Source organism: Bombina bombina, chromosome 5, assembly GCF_027579735.1.
Source record: "Bombina bombina isolate aBomBom1 chromosome 5, aBomBom1.pri, whole genome shotgun sequence".
NCBI lineage: Eukaryota > Metazoa > Chordata > Amphibia > Anura > Bombinatoridae > Bombina > Bombina bombina.
In genome coordinates, this window is record NC_069503.1 from 751,889,886 (window position 1) to 751,911,998 (window position 22,113).

Sequence of the window (22,113 nt, forward strand, 5' to 3'; positions counted from 1 at the left end):
TCAATTTCTGTGAAAAACATGCGGTAGGGCAGCTTGTTCTCGGGCTGATAAATGAGATACCACACAATTTGTAACAAAAAACACCAAATATAAAAAGGGATAGCCTACTTGATTTTTTTTATTTTTTAAAGATATAGATAACTCTTCAATAACCATTCCCCAGCTTTGCATAACCAACATTGTTATATTAATATACTTATTAACCTCTTTGTTTGCCTGTTGCGAAGCCCCTGCAGGCCACCTCTTATCTCAGTGATTTTTAAATCTTGACCAACAGCCAGACAGTACTAGGTCAAGTGTGCCATATAGATACAACTGTGCTCAATCCTGTAGAGAATGATAATGGTTAAACAAGAGCCAGCACTTATTGGCTAAAATGCAAGATAGTAAAAAGCACAGAGTTAAGGGGGCAGGCTGCAGGGGCTTAGATGCAGGTAATCATAAAGATAAAAAAGTAAATTAAATATAACAGGTGTCGGTTACGCAAAACTGAGGAATGGGTAATAAAGGGATTATCTATCTTTTTAAACAATTTTCAAGTAGACTATCCCTTTAAAAAAAAAAGCCATATTTTAAACACAAAAAAACAGAATTTATGCTTACCTGATAAATTAAATTGTCCATATAGCTCCCCCTCTAGCTCCATTCGACCAAAGGTTAGGAAGAAAAAGGAGAAACCATAGGGTGCAGTGGTGACTGTAGTTTAAACAATTTTTTTTTTACCTGACTTAAATGCCAGGGCGGGCCATGGACTGGATACACCACAAGAGAAAGTATTTTATCAGGTAAGCATAAATTCTGTTTTCTCTTGCAAGGTGTATCCAGTCCACGGATTCATCCTTTACTTGTGGGATACCAATACCTAAGCTTTAGGACACGGATGAAGGGAGGGAACAAGACAGGTACCTTAAACTGAAGGCACCACTGCTTGCAAAACCTTTCTCCCAAAAATAGCCTCCGAAGAAGCAAAAGTATCAAATTGTAAAATTTGGCAGAAGTATGCAGTGAAGACCAAGTCGCTGCCTTATAAATCTGTTCAACAGAAGCCTCATTTTTGAAAGCCCATGTGGAAGCCATTGCTCTGGTAGAATGAACAGTAATTCTTTCAGGAGGCTGCTGGCCAGTAGTCTCATAGGCCAAACGGATGATGCTTTTCAGCCAAAAGGAAAGAGAGGTAGCAGTCGCTTTCTGACCTCTCCTCTTACCAGAATAGATAACAAACAAGGAAGATGTTTGTCTGAAATCCTTAGTTGCTTGTAAATAGAACTTTAAAGCACGAACTACATCAAGATTGTGTAATAGACGTTCCTTCTTCGAAGATGGATTAGGACACAGAGAAGGAACAACTATTTCCTGGTTAATATTCTTGTTAGAAACTACCTTATCTGCGTGGAACACCAGGTAAGGTGAATCACACTGTAAGGCAGATAATTCTGAAACTCTTCGAGCAGAAGAGATAGCTATCAAAAACAAAACTTTCCAAGATAACAACTTAATGTCTATGGAATGTAAAGGTTCAAACTGAACCCCTTGAAGAACTGAAAGAACTAGATTCAAACTCCATGGCGGAGCCACAGGTTTATAGACAGGCTTGATTCTGACTAAAGCCTGAGCAAACGCTTGAACGCCTGGTACCTCTGTCAGATGCTTGTGTAACACTATAGACAAAGCAGATATTTGTCCTTTTAAGGAACTAGCTGACAATCCTTTCTCCAGTCCTTCTTGGAGAAAGGACAATATCCTGGGAATCCTAATCTTACTCCATGAGGAACCCTTGGATTCACACCAACAAAGATATTTCCGCCATATCTTAAGGTAGATTTTCCTGGTGACAGGCTTTCTAGCCGGAATCAGAGTATCTATAACTGACTCAGAGAACCCACGCTTTGATAGAATTAATCGTTCAAACTAAGCAGTCAGACGTAGAGAAACTAAATTTGGATGCTTGAACGGAGCCTGTATTGGAAGATCCTACCTCATTGGCAGTGTCCATGGTGGGACAGATGACATGTCCACTAGGTCTGCATACCAAGTCCTGCGTGGCCACGCAGGCGCTATCAGAATCACGAAGCCTTCTCCTGCTTGATTCTGGCAACCAGACGCGGGAGGAGAGGAAACGGTGGAAAAACATAAGCCAGATTGAAGGACCAAGGCGCTGCTAGAGCATCTATCAATACCGCCTTGGGATTCCGGGACCTGGACCCGTAGGAGAGGAAGTTTGGTGTTCTGACGGGACGCCATCAGATCTAACTCTGGGGTGCCCCATAGCCGAGTCAGCTGGGAAAATACCTCCGGGTGGAGTTCCCACTCCCCCGGGTGAAAAGTCTGACGACTTAGAAAATCCGCCTCCCAGTTGTCTACTCCTGGGATGTGAAATCTGATGAATTTGGCCGCCGCTAGTTGAGGCCATGCCTGAAGAGCGTTGAATATCGCCCTCAGTTCATCGGAAGAAGAGTTTCTTCCCGAGACCATAAGCCCTGAGCTTTCAGGGAGTCCCAGACCGCACCCCAGCCTAACAGACTGGCGTCGGTCGTTACGATGATCCACTCTGGCCTGCGGATTCATATTTCTTGAGACAGGTGATCCTGAGACAACCACCAGAGAAGAGAATCTCTGGTCTCCTGGTCCAACTGAATTTGAGGAGACAAATCTGCATAATCCCCATTCCACTGTTTGAGCATGCATAGTTGCAGTGGTCCGAGGTGTATCCGAGCAAAAGGGACTATGTCCATTGCCGCAACCATTAGTCCGATTGTCTCCATGCACTGAGCCACAGATGGCCGAGGAATGGAATAAAGAGCTCGGCAAGTAGTTAAGAGTTTTAGCTTTCTGACCTCCGTCAGAAATATTTTCTTTTCTACCGAGTCTATCAGGGTTCCTAGGAATGGAACTCTTGTGAGAGGGGAGAGAGAGAACTCTTTTTGATGTTCACCTTCCACCCGTGAGACCCCAGAAAGGCCAATACAATCTCTGTGTGAGACTTGGTTCTTTGGAAAGTCAACGCCTGAATTAAGATGTCGTCTAGGTAAGGCGCCACTGCTATGCCCCGCGGTCTTAGAACCGCCAGGAGGGACCCTAGCACCTTTGTGAAAATTCTGGGAGCAGTGGCCAACCCGAAAGGAAGAGCCACAAACTGAAAATGCTTGTCCAGAAAGGCGAACCTGAGAAACTGGCGATGATCTTTGTGGATAGGAATGTGCAGATACGCATCCTTTAGATCCACGGTAGTCATATTGACCCTCCTGGATCATAGGTAAGATTGTCCGAATGATCTCCATCTTGAATGATGGGACTGAGGAATTTGTTTAGAATTTTGAGATCCAGGATTGGTCTGAAAGTTCCTTCTTTTTTTGTGAACCACAAACAGGTTTGAGTAAAACCCCAGTCCTTGTTCTGCAATTGGAACTGGGTGGATCACTCCCATTGTCTAGAGATCAGACAAAGAAAGAGGCATTTTTACGCTGTGTAGAAGATCTACATACAGACGAGAAATGTGGAACCTTCCCCTTGGAGGAGAGTCCTTGAATTCTAGAAGGTATCCCTGGGCTACAATCGCTAATGCCCCAGGATCGTGTACATCTCTTGCCCAGGCCTGAGCGAAGAGAGAGAGTCTGCCCCCTACTAGATCCGGTCCCGGGTCGGGGGGCTACCCCTTCATGCTGTCTTGGTGGCAGATGCAGGCTTTTTGGCCTGTTTACCCTTATTCCAGCCCTGGTAAGGTTTCCAGTTTGCCTTGGGCTGTGAAGCGTTACCCTCTTGCTTTGCAGCTGGAGAGGATGAAGCGGGGCCGTTCCTGAAATTGCGAAAGGAACGAAAATTAGCTTTGTTCTTTGTTTTCAAGGCTTTTCCCCCGGTGATATCTGAAATAATCTCTTTCAATTCAGGCCCGAATAGGGTCTTCCCTTTAAAAGGAATGTTCAAAAGCTTGGATTTAGACACATCGGCCGACCAGGACTTTAGCTATAGCGCCCCAAAATGGCTAAACCTGAATTTTTCGCTGCTAACTTAGCTATTTGGAAAGCGGCGTCAGTGATAAAAAAAATTAGCTAGCTTTAGAGCCTTAATTCTATCCATAATTTCCTCATATGAGGTCTCCGTCTGGAGCGAGTCCTCCAGCGCCTCAAACCAGAAAGCCGCTGCAGTAGTTACAGGAATAATGCAGGCAATAGGTTGGAGAAGAAAACCTTGTTGAACAAAAATTGTCTTAAGTAAACCCTCAAATTTTTTATTTATAGGGTCTTTAAAAGCACAACTGTCTTCAATTGGTATGGTTGTGCGTTTAGCTAGTGTAGAAACAGCCCCCTCCACCTTAGGGACCGTCTGCCACGAGTCCCGCATGGGGTCAGATATGGGGAACATTTTCTTAAAAACAGGAGGGGGGACAAAAAGAGACACCTGGCCTATCCCACTCCCTAGTAACGATATCCACAATCCTCTTAGGGACCGGAAACGCATTCGTGTAAACAGGGACCTCTAGGTACTTGTCCATTTTACACAATTTCTCTGGGATCACCAAAGGGTCACAGTCATCCAGAGTAGCTAATACCTCCCTAAGTAAAACACGGAGGTGTTCTAGTTTAAATTTAAAAGCCAATGTATCTGAATTGGTCTGGGGAGGAACCCTCCTGAATCAGAGACTTCTCCCTCAGACATCAAATCCCTCGCTCCCACTTCAGAGCGTTGTGAGGGTATATCGGATACGGCTACCAAAGCGTCAGAATGCTCATAATCTTTTCTTAAAACAGAGCTATCACGCTTTGCAGGTAACACGGGCAGTTTAGATAAGAAGGCTGTAAGAGAATTATCAATGACTGCCGCTAAGTCTTGTAATGTAAAAGGGTTAGACGCACTAGAGGTACTAGGCGTCGCTTGCGCGGGCGTAACTGGTTGTGACACTTGGGGAGAGGCAGACGGGCTACCCTCATTACCTTCAGTCTGAGAATCATCTTGGGCCACATTCTTAAGTGCAACAATATGATCTTTAAAGTGTATAGACATATCAGTACAAGTGGGACACATTCTGAGAGGGGGTTCCACCATGGCTTCTAAACACATTGAACAAGGATTTTCCTTAGTGTCAGACATGTTTAACAGACTAGTAGAGTACACAAACAGGCTTGGAATCACTTTAATCAAATAAAAAACACAATTTGAAAAAAACGTTACTGTGCCTTTAAGAGATAAAAAGAGCACACAATTTTACAAAACGGTGAAAAATGTTCTTTTCACAGTATGTAGCTAAAGCCTTAATAAGATTGCACCCCAAGTTTCAAAACGATTAACCTCTTAATGCCCAAACCGGAGCAGTCTAAAGCCAACACCTGGTTAAATCACTACAGCACCTTGCCACAGCCTTGCTGTGGCCCTAAATTCCCTTAGGGATCAGATTTGGAGGAATATAGCTTCTTTTAGGCCCTCAAACATCAGCAGGACCCTCCATGTGAAACCGCATGAACTTCTCTGCAATTCTAACTGTGCATCTGAGGCAATTAGGCCCCTCCCATTCTACTCCGGAGCTGTGAGGCCTAGTAAATCACTCCTAAGTGACTAAAAAACAGCCATGTGGTAATAACCCCAGAAAACAAAACCCAAAAGGGCTTTCAAAGTGTCTTGCAAAACTATTTTTCCTTAGCCAAACAATCGATTGCCCTGAATAAGTGTCAACCAGTATATTAGCCCTATTATGTAAGCATTCAATTCCTTACTAAGTCTGAACATAGCTTACCCTCCCCTCATGGGGATATTGTCAGTCCTAGCATTATTTCAGTCTTGTCTAGAAATAAATGACTGAACATACCTTATTGAAGATAACCCTGCAAACTGTTCCCCCCCAACTGAAGTTTTCTGGTACTCCTCAATCCTGTGTGAGAACAGCAGTGGATTTTAGTTACAACATGCTAAAATCATTTTCCTCTCAGCAGAAATCTTCATCACTTTTCTGCTAGAGAGTAAATAGTACAAACCAGTACCATTTAAAATAAACTTTTGATTGAAGATAATAAAACTACAATTCTAACACCACATTCACTTTACACTCCAGAGAGAGACTCTAGTGCTTAGAGCCAGCAAAGAGAATGACTGGGGGTGGAGCTAGAGGGGGAGCTATATGGACAGCTTTGCTGTGTGCTCTCTTTGCTACTTCCTGTAGGGAATGAGAATATCCCACAAGTAAAGGATGAATCCGTGGACTGGATACACCTGGCAAGAGAAATATATATTGCAACATCTCTAATAAACCACAGTAGTATAAATAGAAAAAAAAAACAGTTCTTACACTGTTTAAACATTTATTTTAAAACAAATCCAAATAAGCAAAGATAACATACTTTTAACTAGACATTATACATTAAAGTAGAAATAAGGTAAGCCAAACTGGCACCATAAACAAGCCTTTCCTACAACTAGAAGTTCTTGATTTCCCAAATTTACTAATAAATTATATAATATTTACATGTATATAAAACTGTGTTCTGTACTGTTAAAAAAAAAAAAAAAAAAAAAAGCACAACTGCTTTAAAGTATGGAAACTGGAAATTAACATCCTTATTAAAACAATCATTTGTATCGTTCAATGTAACAGAACTTTAATTTTTATTTCACATAGAAAAAAAAATGTCTAGTGTGACTTCAGTTTAATTCCAATGCCACCAGAAATGTAAGAAATGGTCAAAGAAGATATTCATTATTAACAGTTGCTGCCATGAAAAACTGCACAACAGTGAAATATTCTGCACTGATCAAAGGACTGAAAAAATACTACATAAAAATACAGTAACAGGTTTAAATATACTGATTATTTAAATAGCAGTTGTGAAGCATAACTATAAATAGGAATTATAGTCCAATGTATAATCTGTGATTCGCTGTTCAATACCATTCCCCACCTTCATATATTAAAACAATGCCTACCCAATTTACTTAGGGTGTTATTTTGAAGCAGTTTATTTATATTTTTACCACATAAACACATTAACTCTATTTTAGTATTACATTTTCTCTTTATTAAACTGTTGGGCACAACTACAAAAGAATAGTAACTACTAACTATGCTATTTTAATTCATCCTGTTCCTGAAGCTCTTTTCAAATCAGTTTTAATAGCTTAAAGGTGCCAGATAATGAAGCTCCGCCTCTTCATAATGGGCCTCGACATCTTGAAACTCAAGTATTCTCACAGCCTGTGACAGATGCAGTGTGCATTTACATATCAATGATGTTGGCAACTTTGACAACTGTGCATGCTACAAAGCAGCTGCTGTGTTGCTATATATTGTTTAGTGCTTTATAAAATATTTTTTGTGTAACTGTAAAAAATGCAAACCTGTTAAGCTCACATGATGTATCATGCACGCTAACTCCAAGCACATTATACAGCTGTAAAAAGATTACTGATCTGTGAGTGTGCAAAGCTTCTGTCACAGGCTGTGAGAAAACCTGAGCTCCTAGCTGGCGGCGCCCAGTATGATGAGGCGGTGCTTCAATATCTGGCATATTCAAGCTATTAAAACAGGAAAACTGATTTGAAAAGAGCTGCAGAAACAAAATAAAATGCAATAACACAGTTAGTAGTTACTATTCTTTTGCAGTTATGCAGTTTATTGTCCCTTTAAGTCTTGTATCAACCAAATCTTTTTTTTATCCTTGCAGCATATATTAAAAATAAAATCAAGTTTTAGTTTTTGCAGCAGTGCTACTAAAAAGGACAATTAGCAAATCCAAAATACGTGCAGCAAATGCACAGATAAAATTACCTGCAACTGCCACTAAAATTTACAAGCCAACAACCTGTAGAGTAAATTTAAAAATATAGGTCAGGAAGCAAAGTGTGATAATTGAAAAAAAACTTAAATAGCATTTTTTCCATAGATATGTATTAAAAATTTTACAACTAAAGTTGACTGAAGTTAAGTTTTCGTTTCCTGTTATAAGCTATGTAATATTACCTTATTATTCCTTCCTGCACAGCTTATTTTTATGCTCAATACTGACCTATTGAACACGTGTAGAGCCAGCTACTTAGTAGCCAGACATCACTGGCGGTAGTATTAGTTATGCACAAATATATTGTGTACAGCACAGAAGGAAGAAATTGTGTGTTACATGTGTAGAAATATAGTGTAGGGTCATATAAATATAGCAGCAGCTGCCTTCCTGGCCCTGATAGCCCGACTCTAGTGGATTATTCCTGCACTGGGTACCTCGGCAACAAACAAGAGATTCTTCATAAGTCAGTAGCTCCTTGCAATGCTTTCTGACAAGTTAGTTTAGGTAGTTAACGCAAATCCTCAGGGAATAAATGTGAGGAGCCTATGAGCTGCCAACTCACTAAAGAAACATGTTTGTTGTGCAAAGTGATACTGTGTGGCAATAATAATCACTTAGACCAGGGGTATCAGGGGGGCGGCTGATGCTCTGTTTCTTGTGTCTATACTCTTTATTTCAGCTATTGCAAGAAAGAAAACTGCTGCCTTCTATGCTGTGTGCAATAAGCATAGCTAGTACGGTTACAGCCAGTAATGTCTAGTTTACACAACACAATATACTGTGCACAGCTAGTATTAATGGCTAGAGACAGTAGGAAAATATTGGGCTATGTGGGGAAGCATTATTACACAGCTCATAACAGGAAAAACACAGGCAAGTTCATTCTCAATTTAACAATGTTTGTAGCAAAAATGTTAATACATAGTTTGCCAAACGCTATTTAAGGCACACTTTACGTCTCCCTGTAAGTACCAATGGAAAATGTGAATGAATAATTTCCAAGAATATAAAAACATAAATTAAACCAAAGAAAGTTACATTTTCAACTTGTTTCACTTGAGAAAATAAGATAATTTATCCAGTTCTTCTTAGTTATATATTTTAACGAGAGTGCTGTATGCTGTAAATAAGTTTAGGATTTAAATACTAGATTAGTGAAACTAGTTCAATGAAATTAGTAATCTTCTTGCAAGTCCAAGTTGTGCTTTAGTTCTTTAAGTGCAGACATTTGGAAACCAAGCATTACACGAAATTTGTGGCTTTTAATAAACCTTAGGCACAAGTATCGTTTCATTCCAAAATGTGATGCAACATCACTTTTCCACATATCCAGCAACTTAGAGAGCAACTCTATTTCCTTCTTGCTTGGATATGGCTTTTTGTGGAAATATTCTGTTAAGAAAGCTTTTTTAGATTCGTAAGAAGCATCCAAATTCTTTGGAATCAAGGCAAGGATATGCAGTGAGTCTTCCTCAATAGGAACTTCTGAAGTGTCTGATTTAATCTCAACCTTCCTTCTTTTACAAGGTATAGATTCATTATTGTGTATACTTGTGTTTTGTAAGTTTGTATGCTGGGCTTTAGCTACTTCATCATTGGGACTCTGTGATTCTGAGGCAGAACATGTGAGCTTTGATTTTGAATTATCATGCATTGTCACATTACTTAACTGTCCTTTTACCCCATTTGCTTCTGGAAGAACCTCAACTCCAAGACTGCTATCTTTTGGTGCATTTCGGCAACGTTGTAGATGCACAGCAATAGCAGAAAGTGTCATACTACCTGTGTAAACACCACAGCAATGGATGCATTTAAAAGCTGGAGTCTTTAATATAGTATGCACAGTGGGCATGATATGGTGCCTCTCTTTTAAATGTGTTTCATACACTTCTGTCTTGGACAGAGCACAGTTGCAGAAAGGGCATTTGGATGTTTGTTTTCCACCTAAAACAATTGAATCTAGAGATTTCTGTTGTATTTTAATGTAAATGGGAGCAAATGTGTAAGGCTTTGATCCAGCCACTATAGCAAGGTTTATATCTTTGTCTCCCAATTCTTCTTTTGCAACTTTTAAGTAGTAGTCAAAGTGGGGAAACCGCACATTATCATTAGCATCATGTGCAATATCAATACCTTTCTTGATAAAATCAACATGCAACTTCTTTTTGTCTAGGTGCATAACTGACATGTGATAGACAAAGTGTCTTAGTTCATGAAAAACTGCTTTGCAGTACAAGCAGACCATACCATGCATCAGCAGGTGTTTCAACAACTCCTCTTCTGTTGCTAAACACCTACAAGACAAACATCTAATGCTTTTTTCTTTCATCACTTTCAGGAACGATGCCTGGGCAGCAAGAATAACTCTCTCTTTCATTTCACCACCAGTAGTGGGATTTGCAGATTCATTGCGATTTGAGTCTGCCTTTGTATGAGCAACTTCCATATGCACCTGATAGACATTTGAAGGGAACAACTCATTGCACACAGGGCATGTCTTCCATTGCTTGGCCTCTTTGCTGAGCGCATTCTGAGGAGATGCAGGAGTGTTGGCTATTTGCAAGCTTTTATCTGCCAAGGGCACAACAGTTGAAGATGGTAAAATCGCTTTAGTATTTAAAACCTGTACAGTATTTTCAGGCTTTGATGTCTGCACAGGCATTTTAGGTGAATTAGCAACAGGAACAGGGCACGGAGCCACAGGCAATGTTATAAGGGTGTATGTGGGTATCCCATTTACTTGCTTACCAGTTGGAATGAGCTGTCTTATTATTGGAGTTGAGAGAATAGTATTTTGATTTGCATTAAGATTATCAGGACTCAGTGGCTGGTTCATAGGAAAAATAGGTTGTACTGTTTGATTCATATTGATTATGTTGGGTTGAAGATGCAATGGCTGATTAAGAGTGCCTTGAGGTATAGAAATAAATTGTCCGTTAACATTGCAATTTTGAGGAAGCATAGCAGAATTAACAGACTGATTTACAGGAAATTTAGAGGACACAAAAACAGGCTGTTGAAGATTTTGTTGAAGGGCTATGTTCTGGTTTTGTGAGAGGGAAGCAGTTAAAAATCTGACTTGATTTGCTGGAACTAATATGGGAGGATTTTTTTTATTTAAACTTGTAGGAGAATTTGAAACCGCAGATACTTTTGGCAAAACTTTTTGGACAAAGTTAGTGGGCGTTCCAACAAAAGGGTTCAGAAGAGCACCATTTTTTGAATTATATGAATGCTCTTTATAATCTGGTGGCGGGTGAACTGTGGCAGTTACCGTGGGTGTAACAGGTGGTGTCCTTGAAGGCTCCTTAGGAGACTGACTAGGAACAGGCAATAACATTTTCCGTGGGCGTGTCCTTTTACCTTGGGTTTTGTTGAATTCTGAAATGTCCATTCTCAGCTTATGTTCCAGGTCTCTGTGTTTTTCCGATGTCAAAATATGGTACATTAATGTATCATGGCTATTAGCAATGTAGCTGCATTTTTTGCAAAAGTATTTATTCAATGGCTGAGATTTGAAAACAGGAGAATAAATTATTTCTTCTTCAGGTTTTTCTCCAAAGTAAGAATCAATCAATTCTACACAATGAGTGATCAAAACATGCTTTTTCATGCTGTAGTATAGAGTGTCTGTAAAGTTACATTTTAAGCATGAAAATGTAATATTTTTCAGGACAACTGGATTCTCTTTCACAGGTGGTTTCTGAGTATTGCGAACACTCGTGTGAAATATACGCATGTGTTTAAGCACAGTTTTTGACCGGGATGTAAAAGGGCAACTTGGACAGGCTGCCAGTAGCTCCAGATCCTTCTCATCTTCGTGGTAACGCTGCAGGTGATTTTTGAATGAAGAAAGCAGCTTGGTTGAGAATTTGCAGAGACTGCAACAAAATGGCTTTGTTCTATAATCCTATAAGAAAGGGGAAAAGAAAAAAAAAACATCTTGGTAAACAAATCCTTTCTAAACAAGTAAACAAAAAGCTAGCAACTATATTTTAATACAGATCTACCAAATAGACTAACCAAAACCCATTTTAATTGAATTAACTGAATGTAAGAACATATGATGCAACAATGGCATGTCTGTATATACTGACAATATTTAGAATTTGTGTGTAAGTTAGAACACTATAGCTGGATATTGTGTAGTTTGGTCTAATTAAAGGGGCAACTACAGTAGCATTTGCTCCTGTACACACAGCTCTCTTCAAAACCACTCTTATTTTAACCTATTACACAAGCTAACTTGTAAAACTACATCTTTATACTCTGTGCAGCCATATTGGTATGCAGGTATTGTTGCATTATGTGCCAGACTCAGTGATGTTGTTGCCTTTTTGACAGCTGTGCCTTACACAATAGAAAACAAAAGAGTTAAATAACTTTTAAAAACTTCAAGGGACAGTCAAGTCCAAAAAAAACTTTAAAATTACATGCCCTATTTAAAGTTTAAACAACTTTCCAATTTACTTTTATCACCAATTTTGCTTTGGTATCTTGGTATTCTTAGTTGAAAGCTAAATCTAGGAAGGCTCATATGATAATCTCTAAGCCCTTGAAGGCCACCTCTGATCCCATGCTTTTGTATTTGCTTTTCACAACAGGGGAGAGCTAGTTAAGGTAAACCATATAGATAACATTGTGATCACGCCCGTGGATTGAAATTCAATAGATAATAAATAAAATGTCATGTGATCAGGGGGCTGTCAGAAGATGCTTAGATACAAGTTAATCACAGAGGTAAAAAGTCTATTAATATAACTGTTGGCTGTGCAAAACTGGGGAATGAGTAATACATTTTTTTTTTTTTTTAAAGGGACAGTCAACACCAGAATTTTTGTTTTAAAACATAGATAATCCCTTTAACAAATAAAAAAAAAAACAAAAAACAAAAAAAAAAAAAACACACAAAACACTAAGAACATGAATATAGAGAAATAAAACTACTGCAAAAATGTAGACCCCCTTTGTATTATGCACACTGAGCTGAAGGGCATTATACAGCTTTTAAAAAACAAAATTTATGCTTACCTGATAAATTTCTCTTGTGGTGTATCCAGTCCACGGATTCATCCATTACTTGTGGGATATTCTCCTTCCCAACAGGAAGCTGCAAGAGGATCACCCACAGCAGAGCTGTCTATATAGCTCCTCCCCCAACTGCCATTCCCAGTCATTCGACCGAAGACAAGCAAGAGAAAGGAGAAACTATAGGGTGCAGTGGTGACTGTAGTTTAAAAATAAAAAACACCTGCCTTAAAATGACAGGGCGGGCCGTGGACTGGATACACCACAAGAGAAATAAATTTTTCAGGTAAGCATACATTTTGTTTTCTCTTGTAAGGTGTATGCAGTCCACGGACTCATCCATTACTTGTGGGATACCAATACCAAAGCTATAGGACACGGATGAAGGGAGGGAAAAGGCAGACGCTTAAACGGAAGGCACCACTGCCTGTAAGACCTTTCTCCCAAAAATAGCCTCAGAAGAAGCAAAAGTATCAAATTTATAGAATTTAGAAAAAGTATGAAGCGAAGACCAAGTCGCCGCCTTACAAATCTGTTCAACAGAAGCCTCATTTTTAAAAGCCCATGTGGAAGCCACCGCTCCAGTGGAATGAGCTGTAATTCTTTCAGGAGGCTGCTGGACAGCAGTCTCATAAGCTAAGCGGATTATACTTCTTAACCAAAAAGAAAGAAGTTGCTGAAGCCTTTTGGCCTCTCCTCTGTCCAGAGTAGACAACAAACAATGCAGATGTTTGACGAAAATCTTTATTAGCTTGTAAATAAAACTTTAAAGCACGAACCACTTCAAAATTGTGTAATAGACGTTCCTTCTTTGAAGAAGGATTAGGACACAGTGACGGAACAACAATCTCCTGATTGATATTCTTATTAGATACCACCTTAGGAAGAAACCCAGGTTTAGTACGCAAAACTACTTTATCTGCATGGAAGATCAGATAAGGGGAATCACACTTTAAGGCAGATAACTGAAACTCTTCAAGCCGAAGAGATAGCTACCAAAAACAGAACTTTCCAAGATAAAAGCTTGATATCTATGGAATGCAGAGGTTCAAACGGAACCCCTTGAAGAACTTTAAGAACCAAATTTAAACTCCATGGCGGAGCAACAGGTTAAAACACAGGCTTGACTCTAACTAAAGCCTGACAAAACGCCTGAACGTCTGGAACATCCGCCAGACGCATGTGCAAAAGAATAGACACAGCAGAAATCTGTCCCTTTAAGGAACTAGCTGACAATCCCTTCTCCAATCCTTCTTGGAGAAAAGATAATATCCTAGGAATCCTGACTTTACTCCATGAGTAACCCTTGGATTCACACCAATGAAGATATTTACACCTTATCTTAAGATAGATTTTCCTGGTGACAGGCTTTTGAGCCTGAATTAAGGCATCAATGACCGACTCGGAGAAACCACGTTTTGATAAAATCAAGCGTTTAATTTCTCTGCGTCTGACTGCTTGGAGATTGGATTTGGATGGTTGAAAGGACCCTGAAGTAGAAGGTCCTGCCTCAGCGGCAGAGTCCATGGTGGAAGGGATGACATGTCCACCAGATCTGCATACCAAGTCCTGCCTGGCCACGCAGGTGCTATCAAAATCACCGAAGCTCTCCGACTTGATCTTGGCAATCAGACGAGGGAGCAGAGGAAATGGTGGAAACACATAAGCCAGGTTGAAGGACCAAGGCGCTGTTAGAGCATCTATCAGCGTGCCTTGGGATCCCTGGACCTGGATCCGTAACAAGGAAGCTTGGCGTTCTGACGAGACGCCATGAGATCCAGTTCTGGTTTGCCCCAAAGTTGAATCAACTGTGCAAACACCTCCGGATGGAGTTCCCACTCCCCCGGATGAAAAGTCTGCCGATTTAGAAAATCCGCCTCCCAGTTCTCTACTCCTGGGATATGGATAGCTGATAGATGGCAAGAGTGAACCTCTGCCCATAGAATTATTTTTGAAACCTCCAACATTGCTAGGGAACTCCTTTTTACCCCTTGATGGTTGATGTAGGCTACAATCGTGATATTGTCCGACTGAAATCTGATGAACCTGACCGCAGCAAGCTGAGGCCAAGCCTGAAGAGCATTGAATATCGCTCTTAGTTGCAGAATGTTCATCGGAAGGAGTGCCTCCTCCTAAGCCTTCAGGGAGTTCCAGACTGCACCCAGCCCAGAAGGCTGGCATCTGTTGTTACTATTGTCCAATCTGGCCTGTGGAAGGTCATACCCTTGGACAGATGGACCTGAGATAGCCACCAGAGAAGAGAATCCCTGGTCTCTTGATCCAGATTTAGTAGAGGGGACAAATCTGTGTAATCCCCATTCCACTGACTGAGCGTGCAGAGTTGCAGCGGTCTGAGATGTAGGCGGGCAAACGGCACTATGTCCATTGCCGCTACCATTAAGGCGATTACTTCCATACACTGAGCCACTGAAGGGCGAGAAGTGGAATAAAGAACACGGCAGGAATTTAGAAGTTTTGACAACCTGGCCTCTGTCAGGTAAATCTTTATTTCTACAGAATCTATCAGAGTTCCTAGAAGGAAACTCTTGTGAGAGGGGATAGAGAACTCTTCTTCGTTCACTCTCCACCCATGAGACCTCAGGAATGCCAGAACAATGTCCGTATGGGACCTGGCGATTTGAAAATTCGACGCCTGTATCAGAATGTCGTCTAGGTAAGGGGCTACTGCTATACCCCGCGGTCTCAGTACCGCTAGGAGTGACCCTAGAACCTTCGTAAAGATTCTTGGTGCCGTAGCTAACCAAAAGGGAAGAGCCACAAACTGGTAATGCCTGTCTAGGAAGGCGAACCTGAGAAACCGATGATGATCTCTGTATCGGAATGTGAAGATAAGCATCCTTTAAGTCCACGGTAGTCATATATTGACCCTCCTGGATCATAGGAAGGATGGTTCGAATAGTCTCCATCTTGAAGGATGGGACCCTGAGAAATTTGTTTAGGATCTTGAGAGCTAAGATTGGTCTGAAAGTTCCCTCTTTCTTGGGAACTACTAACAGATTTGAATAGAAGCCTTGCCCCTGTTCCTCCTTTGGAACTGGGTGGATCACTCCCATAACTAGGAGGTCTTGAACACAATGTAAGAATGCCTCTCTCTTTATCTGGTTTGCAGATAATTGTGAGATGAAATCTCCCTTTTGGGGAAGAAGCTTTGAACTCCAGAAGATATCCCTGGGACACAATTTCCAACGCCCAGGGATCCTGGACATCTCTTGCCCAAGCCTGGGCGAAGAGAGAAAGTCTGCCCCCTACTAGATCCGTTTCCGCATCGGGGGCTGATCCGTCATGCTGTTTTAGAGGCAGCAGGTTTTTTGGCCTGCTTTCCTTTGTTCCAAGCCTGGTTAGGTCTCCAGACCGACTTGGACTGGGCAAAATTTCCCTCTTGTTTTGTATTAGAGGAAGTTGAAGCTGCGCCACTCTTGAAGTTTCGAAAGGAACGAAAATTAGTATGTTTGGTCCTTAATTTGTTGGACCTATCCTGAGGAAGGGCGTGACCTTTTCCTCCAGTAATATCAGAAATGATCTCCTTCAGTCCAGGCCCGAATAGGGTCTGCCCCTTGAAGGGAATGTTGAGAAGCTTAGACTTTGAAGTAACGTCAGCTGACCAGGATTTGAGCCATAGCGCCCTACGCGCCTGAATAGCAAAACCTGAGTTTTTAGCCGTTAGCTTGGTAAAATGAACAACGCGTCAGAAACAAATGAATTGGCTAGCTTAAGAGCTTTAAGCTTGTCAAGGATATCATCCAATGGGGTCTCTACCTGTAGAGCCTCTTCTAGAGACTCAAACCAGAAGGCCGCAGCAGCAGTGACAGGGGCAATGCATGCAAGGGGCTGGAGAATAAAACCTTGTTGAATACAAATTTTCTTAAGGTAACCCTCTAATTTTTTGTCCATTGGATCTAGAAAAGCACAACTGTCTGCTCCCTCCACCTTAGGGACCATTTGCCACAAGTCCCGTGTAGCTGTATCTATAGGAAACATCTTTTTAAAAACAGGAGGGGGAGAGAACGGTACACCTGGTCTTTCCCATTCCTTAGTAATAATTTCTGAAAACCTCTTCTTGGGTATTGGGAAAATATCAGTGTAAACAGGCACTGCATAGTATTTATCCAATTTACACAATTTCTCTGGGACTACAATGGCGTCACAGTCATCCAGAGTTGCTAAAACCTCCCTGAGCAACACGCGGAGGTGTTCAAGCTTAAATTTAAATGTAGACATATCAGAATCAGGTTGAAGTGTCTTCCCTGAGTCAGAAAACTCACCCACAGATAGAAGCTCTCCTGCTTCGGCTTCTGTACATTGTGAGGGTATATCAGAAATAGCTACTAAAGCGTCAGAGAGCTCTGTATTTGTTCTAGCCCCAGAGCTGTCTCGCTTTCCTTGTAACCCTGGCAGTTTGGACAATACCTCTGTAAGGGTATGATTCATAACTGCCGCCATGTCTTGTAAAGTATATGCAATGGGCGCGCTAGATGTACTTGGCGTCCCTTGTGCGGGAGTTATAGGCTCTGACACGTGGGGAGAGTTAGTCGGCATAACTTCCCCCTTGTCAATTTCCTCTGGTGATAAATCTTTTAAAGCTAGAATATGGTCTTTAAAATTTATAGTAAGTTCAGTGCATTTGGTACACATTCTAAGAGGGGGTTCCACAATGGCTTCTAAACATAATGAACAAGGAGTTTCCTCTATGTCAGACATGTTTAACAGACTAGTAATGAGACCAGCAAGCTTTGAAAACACTTTAATTAATGTCAAAAAGCAGAATATAAAAAACGGTACTGTGCCTTTAAGGGAAAAAAAACCAACACAAACTGCAAAACAGTGAAAAAACATAATTTATGTAAGAACTTACCTGATAAATTCAATTCTTTCATATTAGCAAGAGTCCATGAGCTAGTGACGTATGGGATATACATTCCTACCAGGAGGGGCAAAGTTTCCCAAACCTCAAAATGCCTATAAACACACCCCTCACCACACCCACAAATCAGTTTAACGCATAGCCAAGAAGTGGGGTGATAAGACAAAAGTGCGAAAGCATTAAAAAATAAGGAATTGGAATAATTGTGCTTTATACAAAAAAAATCATAACCACCACAAAAAAGGGTGGGCCTCATGGACTCTTGCCAATATGAAAGAAATGAATTTATCAGGTAAGTTCTTACATAAATTATGTTTTCTTTCATGTAATTAGCAAGAGTCCATGAGCTAGTGACGTATGGGATAATGAATACCCAAGATGTGGATCTTCCACGCAAGAGTCACTAGAGAGGGAGGGAAAAAATAAAGACAGCCAATTCGGCTGAAAATAATCCACACCCAAAATAAAGTTTAAATCTTATAATGAAAAAACTGAAAATATAAGCAGAAGAATCAAACTGAAACAGATGCCTGAAGTACTTTTCTACCAAAAACTGCTTCAGAAGAAAACACATCAAAATGGTAGAATTTAGTAAAAGTATGCAAAGAAGACCAAGTTGCTGCTTTGCAAATCTGATCAACCGAAGCTTCATTCTTAAACGCCCAGGAAGTAGAAACTGACCTAGAAGAATGAGCTGTAATCCTTTGAGGCGGAGTTTTACCCGACTCGACATAAGCATGATGAATCAAAGACTTTAACCAAGACGCCAAAGAAATGGCAGAGGCCTTCTGACCTTTCCTAGAACCGGAAAAGATAACAAATAGACAAGAAGTCTTTCAGAAATTTTTAGTAGCTTCAACATAATATTTCAAAGCTCTAACTACATCCAAAGAATGCAACGATCTTTCCTTAGAATTCTTAGGACACAATGAAGGAACCACAATTTCTCTACTAATGTTGTTAGAATTCACAACCTTAGGTAAAAATTTAAATGAAGTTCGCAACACCGCCTTATCCTGATGAAAAATCAGAAAAGGAGACTCACAAGAAAGAGCAGATAATTCAGAAAATCTTCTAGCAGAAGAGATGGCCAAAAGAAACAAACTTTCCAAGAAAGTAATTTAATGTCCAGCGAATGCATAGGTTCAAACGGAGGAGCTTGAAGAGCCCCCAGAACCAAATTCAAATTCCAAGGAGGAGAAATTGACTTAACAGGTTTAATACGAACCAAAGCTTGTACAAAACAATGAACATCAGGAAGACTAGCAATCTTTCTGTGAAAAAGAACAGAAAGAGCAGAGATTTGTCCTTTCAAGGAACTTGCAGACAAACCTTTATCCAAACCATCCTGAAGAAACTGAAAAATTCTAGGAATTCTAAAAGAATGCCAAGAAAAATGATGAGAAAGACACCAAGAAATGTAAATCTTCCAGACTCGATAATATATCTTCCTAGATACAGATTTACGAGCATGTAACATAGTATTAATCAGAGTCAGAGAAACCTCTATGACTGAGAATCAAGCGTTCAATCTCCATACCTTCAAATTTAAGGATTTGAGATCCTGATGGAAAAAAAGGACCTTGCGATAGAAGGTCTGGTCTTAACGGAAGAGTCCACGGTTAGCAAGTGGCCATCCGGACAAGATCCACATACCAAAACCTGTGAGGCCATGCTGGAGCCACCAGCAGAACAAACTAGCACTCCTTTAGAATCTTGGAATTACTCTTGGAAGAAGAACTAGAGGCGGAAAGATATAAGCAGGATGATACTTCCAAGGAAGTGACAATGCATCCACTGCCGCCGTCTGAGGATCCCTGGATCTGGACAGATACCTGGGAAGCTTCTTGTTTAGATGAGAAGCCATCAGATCTATTTCTGGAAGTCCCCACATTTGAACAATCTGAAGAAATACCTCTGGGTGAAGAGACCATTCGCCCGGATGTAACGTTTGGCGACTGAGATAATCCGCTACCCAATTGTCTATACCTGGGATATGAACCGCATAAATTAGACAGGAGCTGGATTCCGCCCATACCAGAATTCGAGATACTTCTTTCATAGCCAGAGGACTGAGTCCCTCCTTGATGATTGACATATGCCACAATTGTGACACTGTCCGTCTGAAAACAAATGAACGGCTCTCTCTTTAGAAGAGGCCATGACTGAAGAGCTCTGAAAATTGCACAGAGTTCCAAAATATTGATTGGTAATCTCACCTCCTGAGATTCCCAAACCTCTTGTGCTGTCAGAGACCCCCAAACAGCTCCCCAACCTGTCAGACTTGCATTTGTTGAAAACACAGTCCAGGTTGGAAGAACAAAAGCCCCCTGAACTAAACGATGGTGGTCTGTCCACCACGTCAGAGAGTGTCGTACAATCGGTTTTAAAGATATTAATTGAGATATCTTTGTATAATCCCTGCACCACTGGTTCAGCATACAGAGCTGAAGAGGTCGCATGTGAAAACGAGCAAAGGGGGCCGCGTCCAATGCAGCCGTCATAAGACCTAGAATTTCCATGCATAAGGCTACCGAAGGGAAAGATTGAGACTGAAGGTTTCGACAAGCTGAAACCAATTTCTGGACGTCTCTTGTCCGTCAGAGACAGGGTCAAGGACACTGAATCTATCAGGAAACCTAAAAAGGTTACCCTTGACTGAGGAATCAACAAACTTTTTGGTAAATTGATCCTCCAACCATGTTCTAGAAGAAACACTCATAAAAGACTGGAAAGGTTCTTTCTAGTGAAAATGAGCAAAGGGAATTGAATCCAATGCTGTGGCCATAAGACCTAAAACTTCTATGCATATATAGCAACTGAAGGAAATAGAGACTAAAAGGTACCGACAGACGGAACCCAATAGAATTATCCCTTGTCTGATAGAGACAAAGACAGTGACACAAACTATCTGGAAACCTAAAAAAAGGTGACCCTTGTGTGAGGAATCAAGAGCTTTCGAAAAAAAGATCCTCTAACTATGTCCTGAAGAGCAAGTGAATCATATGAGATTCCGCATCCTCAGAAAATAATCTGAATGAAAACAGAAAAATGAAAATATGCATTTATTGTATCTAATGAAAACAAATAATGCTATCAATGACCATAAAAAGGCAAAATAGTTTGAATAAAACTCCAAACCCGGTTCCTAAAAAAAGGAACTGGAAGAAATACCCCAGAAGATTCCAGGTCTGAGCAGCGCTTGAACCCCATGGGTGCCCAGCCATGCTTCAACAGTACCCAAAATATATAGGGCAGAAACACACTAAAAGAAAGTGTTAGCCTTACTGGAATAAAATCAAAGAAATTTGGACAAAATAGAACCAAATAAATTTCAAAGAAGTCTTAACCTGCCCCTTACCAGCCAAGCTGGAATACGGCACGTACATCGCAATATTAGGGAGCTGATTTCGAACCCCAATTATGAACATGTTACTTGGGAAAGAACTCAGGAATTAGTTCCTTAATAAGAACAACCAAACTAGTATAAGCTTAAAGTTTTAGTCTTAGAACTCAATCTTGAAGCCCAGAGTAACAGTTAAGAATTGAATCCAATTATAAAACAAATAATTGATTATCTTAGAACAAAAGAAATATGGATTTTTTTTTAATTTTTTTTTTTTAAAAAAATCACAAAATTCTTCTAGCTAAAATAGCTAAAGACATAGATTAACCCTCATTTGCGAAAATATTCATAAAATGAAGACACAAATGAAATTATTAGCATGTTAGTCCAGTTTAAAGGACCAGTCAATACAGTGGACTTGCATAATCAATAAATGCAAAACAAGACAAATGCAACAGCACCTAGTCTAGTAAATGTTGTCCCTTAATGCTAAAATAAATCATAATCTGATACTTGATCTTAAAGTAAACAGAAAAAAATGAAGCAATTGCAATATCCAAATAAATCACAGGACCAAGAAAAGTACCTGAAACTAAATAATTTTCCATAAATAAGATACAACTATCTAAAGGAAAATAAATACTATTTTGCTATAGAAACAATAGCATAATTAGTAGAAGTAGAGATAGCCCCAATAAATTGGAGAACCCTCCAAATTGAATTTAACTGCTGGCAAAGAATATAGTTTAAAACCTTTGAAGAAGGAATAAAAGAAAATTCTCAGCCTATTCCATTCCCTAGAATGGGGAATTGGAAAGAAAAAACATCTGAAAACACAGAAGAAATAAATAGGCAGAAATAGTGTCAGCTAGTCTTAAAGAACTAGTTACCTTAATATCCAAAATAATCAACACCTTTTCAACAAAGAACAAATGTACTTTAATAATAGAAAAATAATAAAAAAGTAGATTTGTTAGTGTCAATATCTGATGAAGAAAATTTCTGAAAGGGAAAAAAACATCATCAGAGAAGGATAAATCAGTATGTTGTTGGTCATTTGAAACTTCAATAATTAAAAAAGAAGTGAAAAAGAC

At 40.1% G+C, this 22,113-nt stretch overlaps 1 protein-coding gene across 2 annotated transcripts in view; it reads right to left on the reverse strand.

Moving 5' to 3' along the window:
• Window positions 1-6,267: 6,267 nt before the first annotated feature.
• ADNP2 (ADNP homeobox 2) overlaps window positions 6,268-22,113 on the reverse strand; it is a 56,266-nt gene continuing 40,420 nt past the window's right edge. For both annotated transcript variants that reach the window (XM_053714823.1, XM_053714822.1), the window contains one exon: window positions 6,268-11,673. In XM_053714823.1, coding sequence (XP_053570798.1) covers window positions 8,938-11,673 — 2,736 coding nt within the window. In that variant the 3' untranslated portion in view covers window positions 6,268-8,937. The remainder of the gene's footprint in view (window positions 11,674-22,113) is intronic.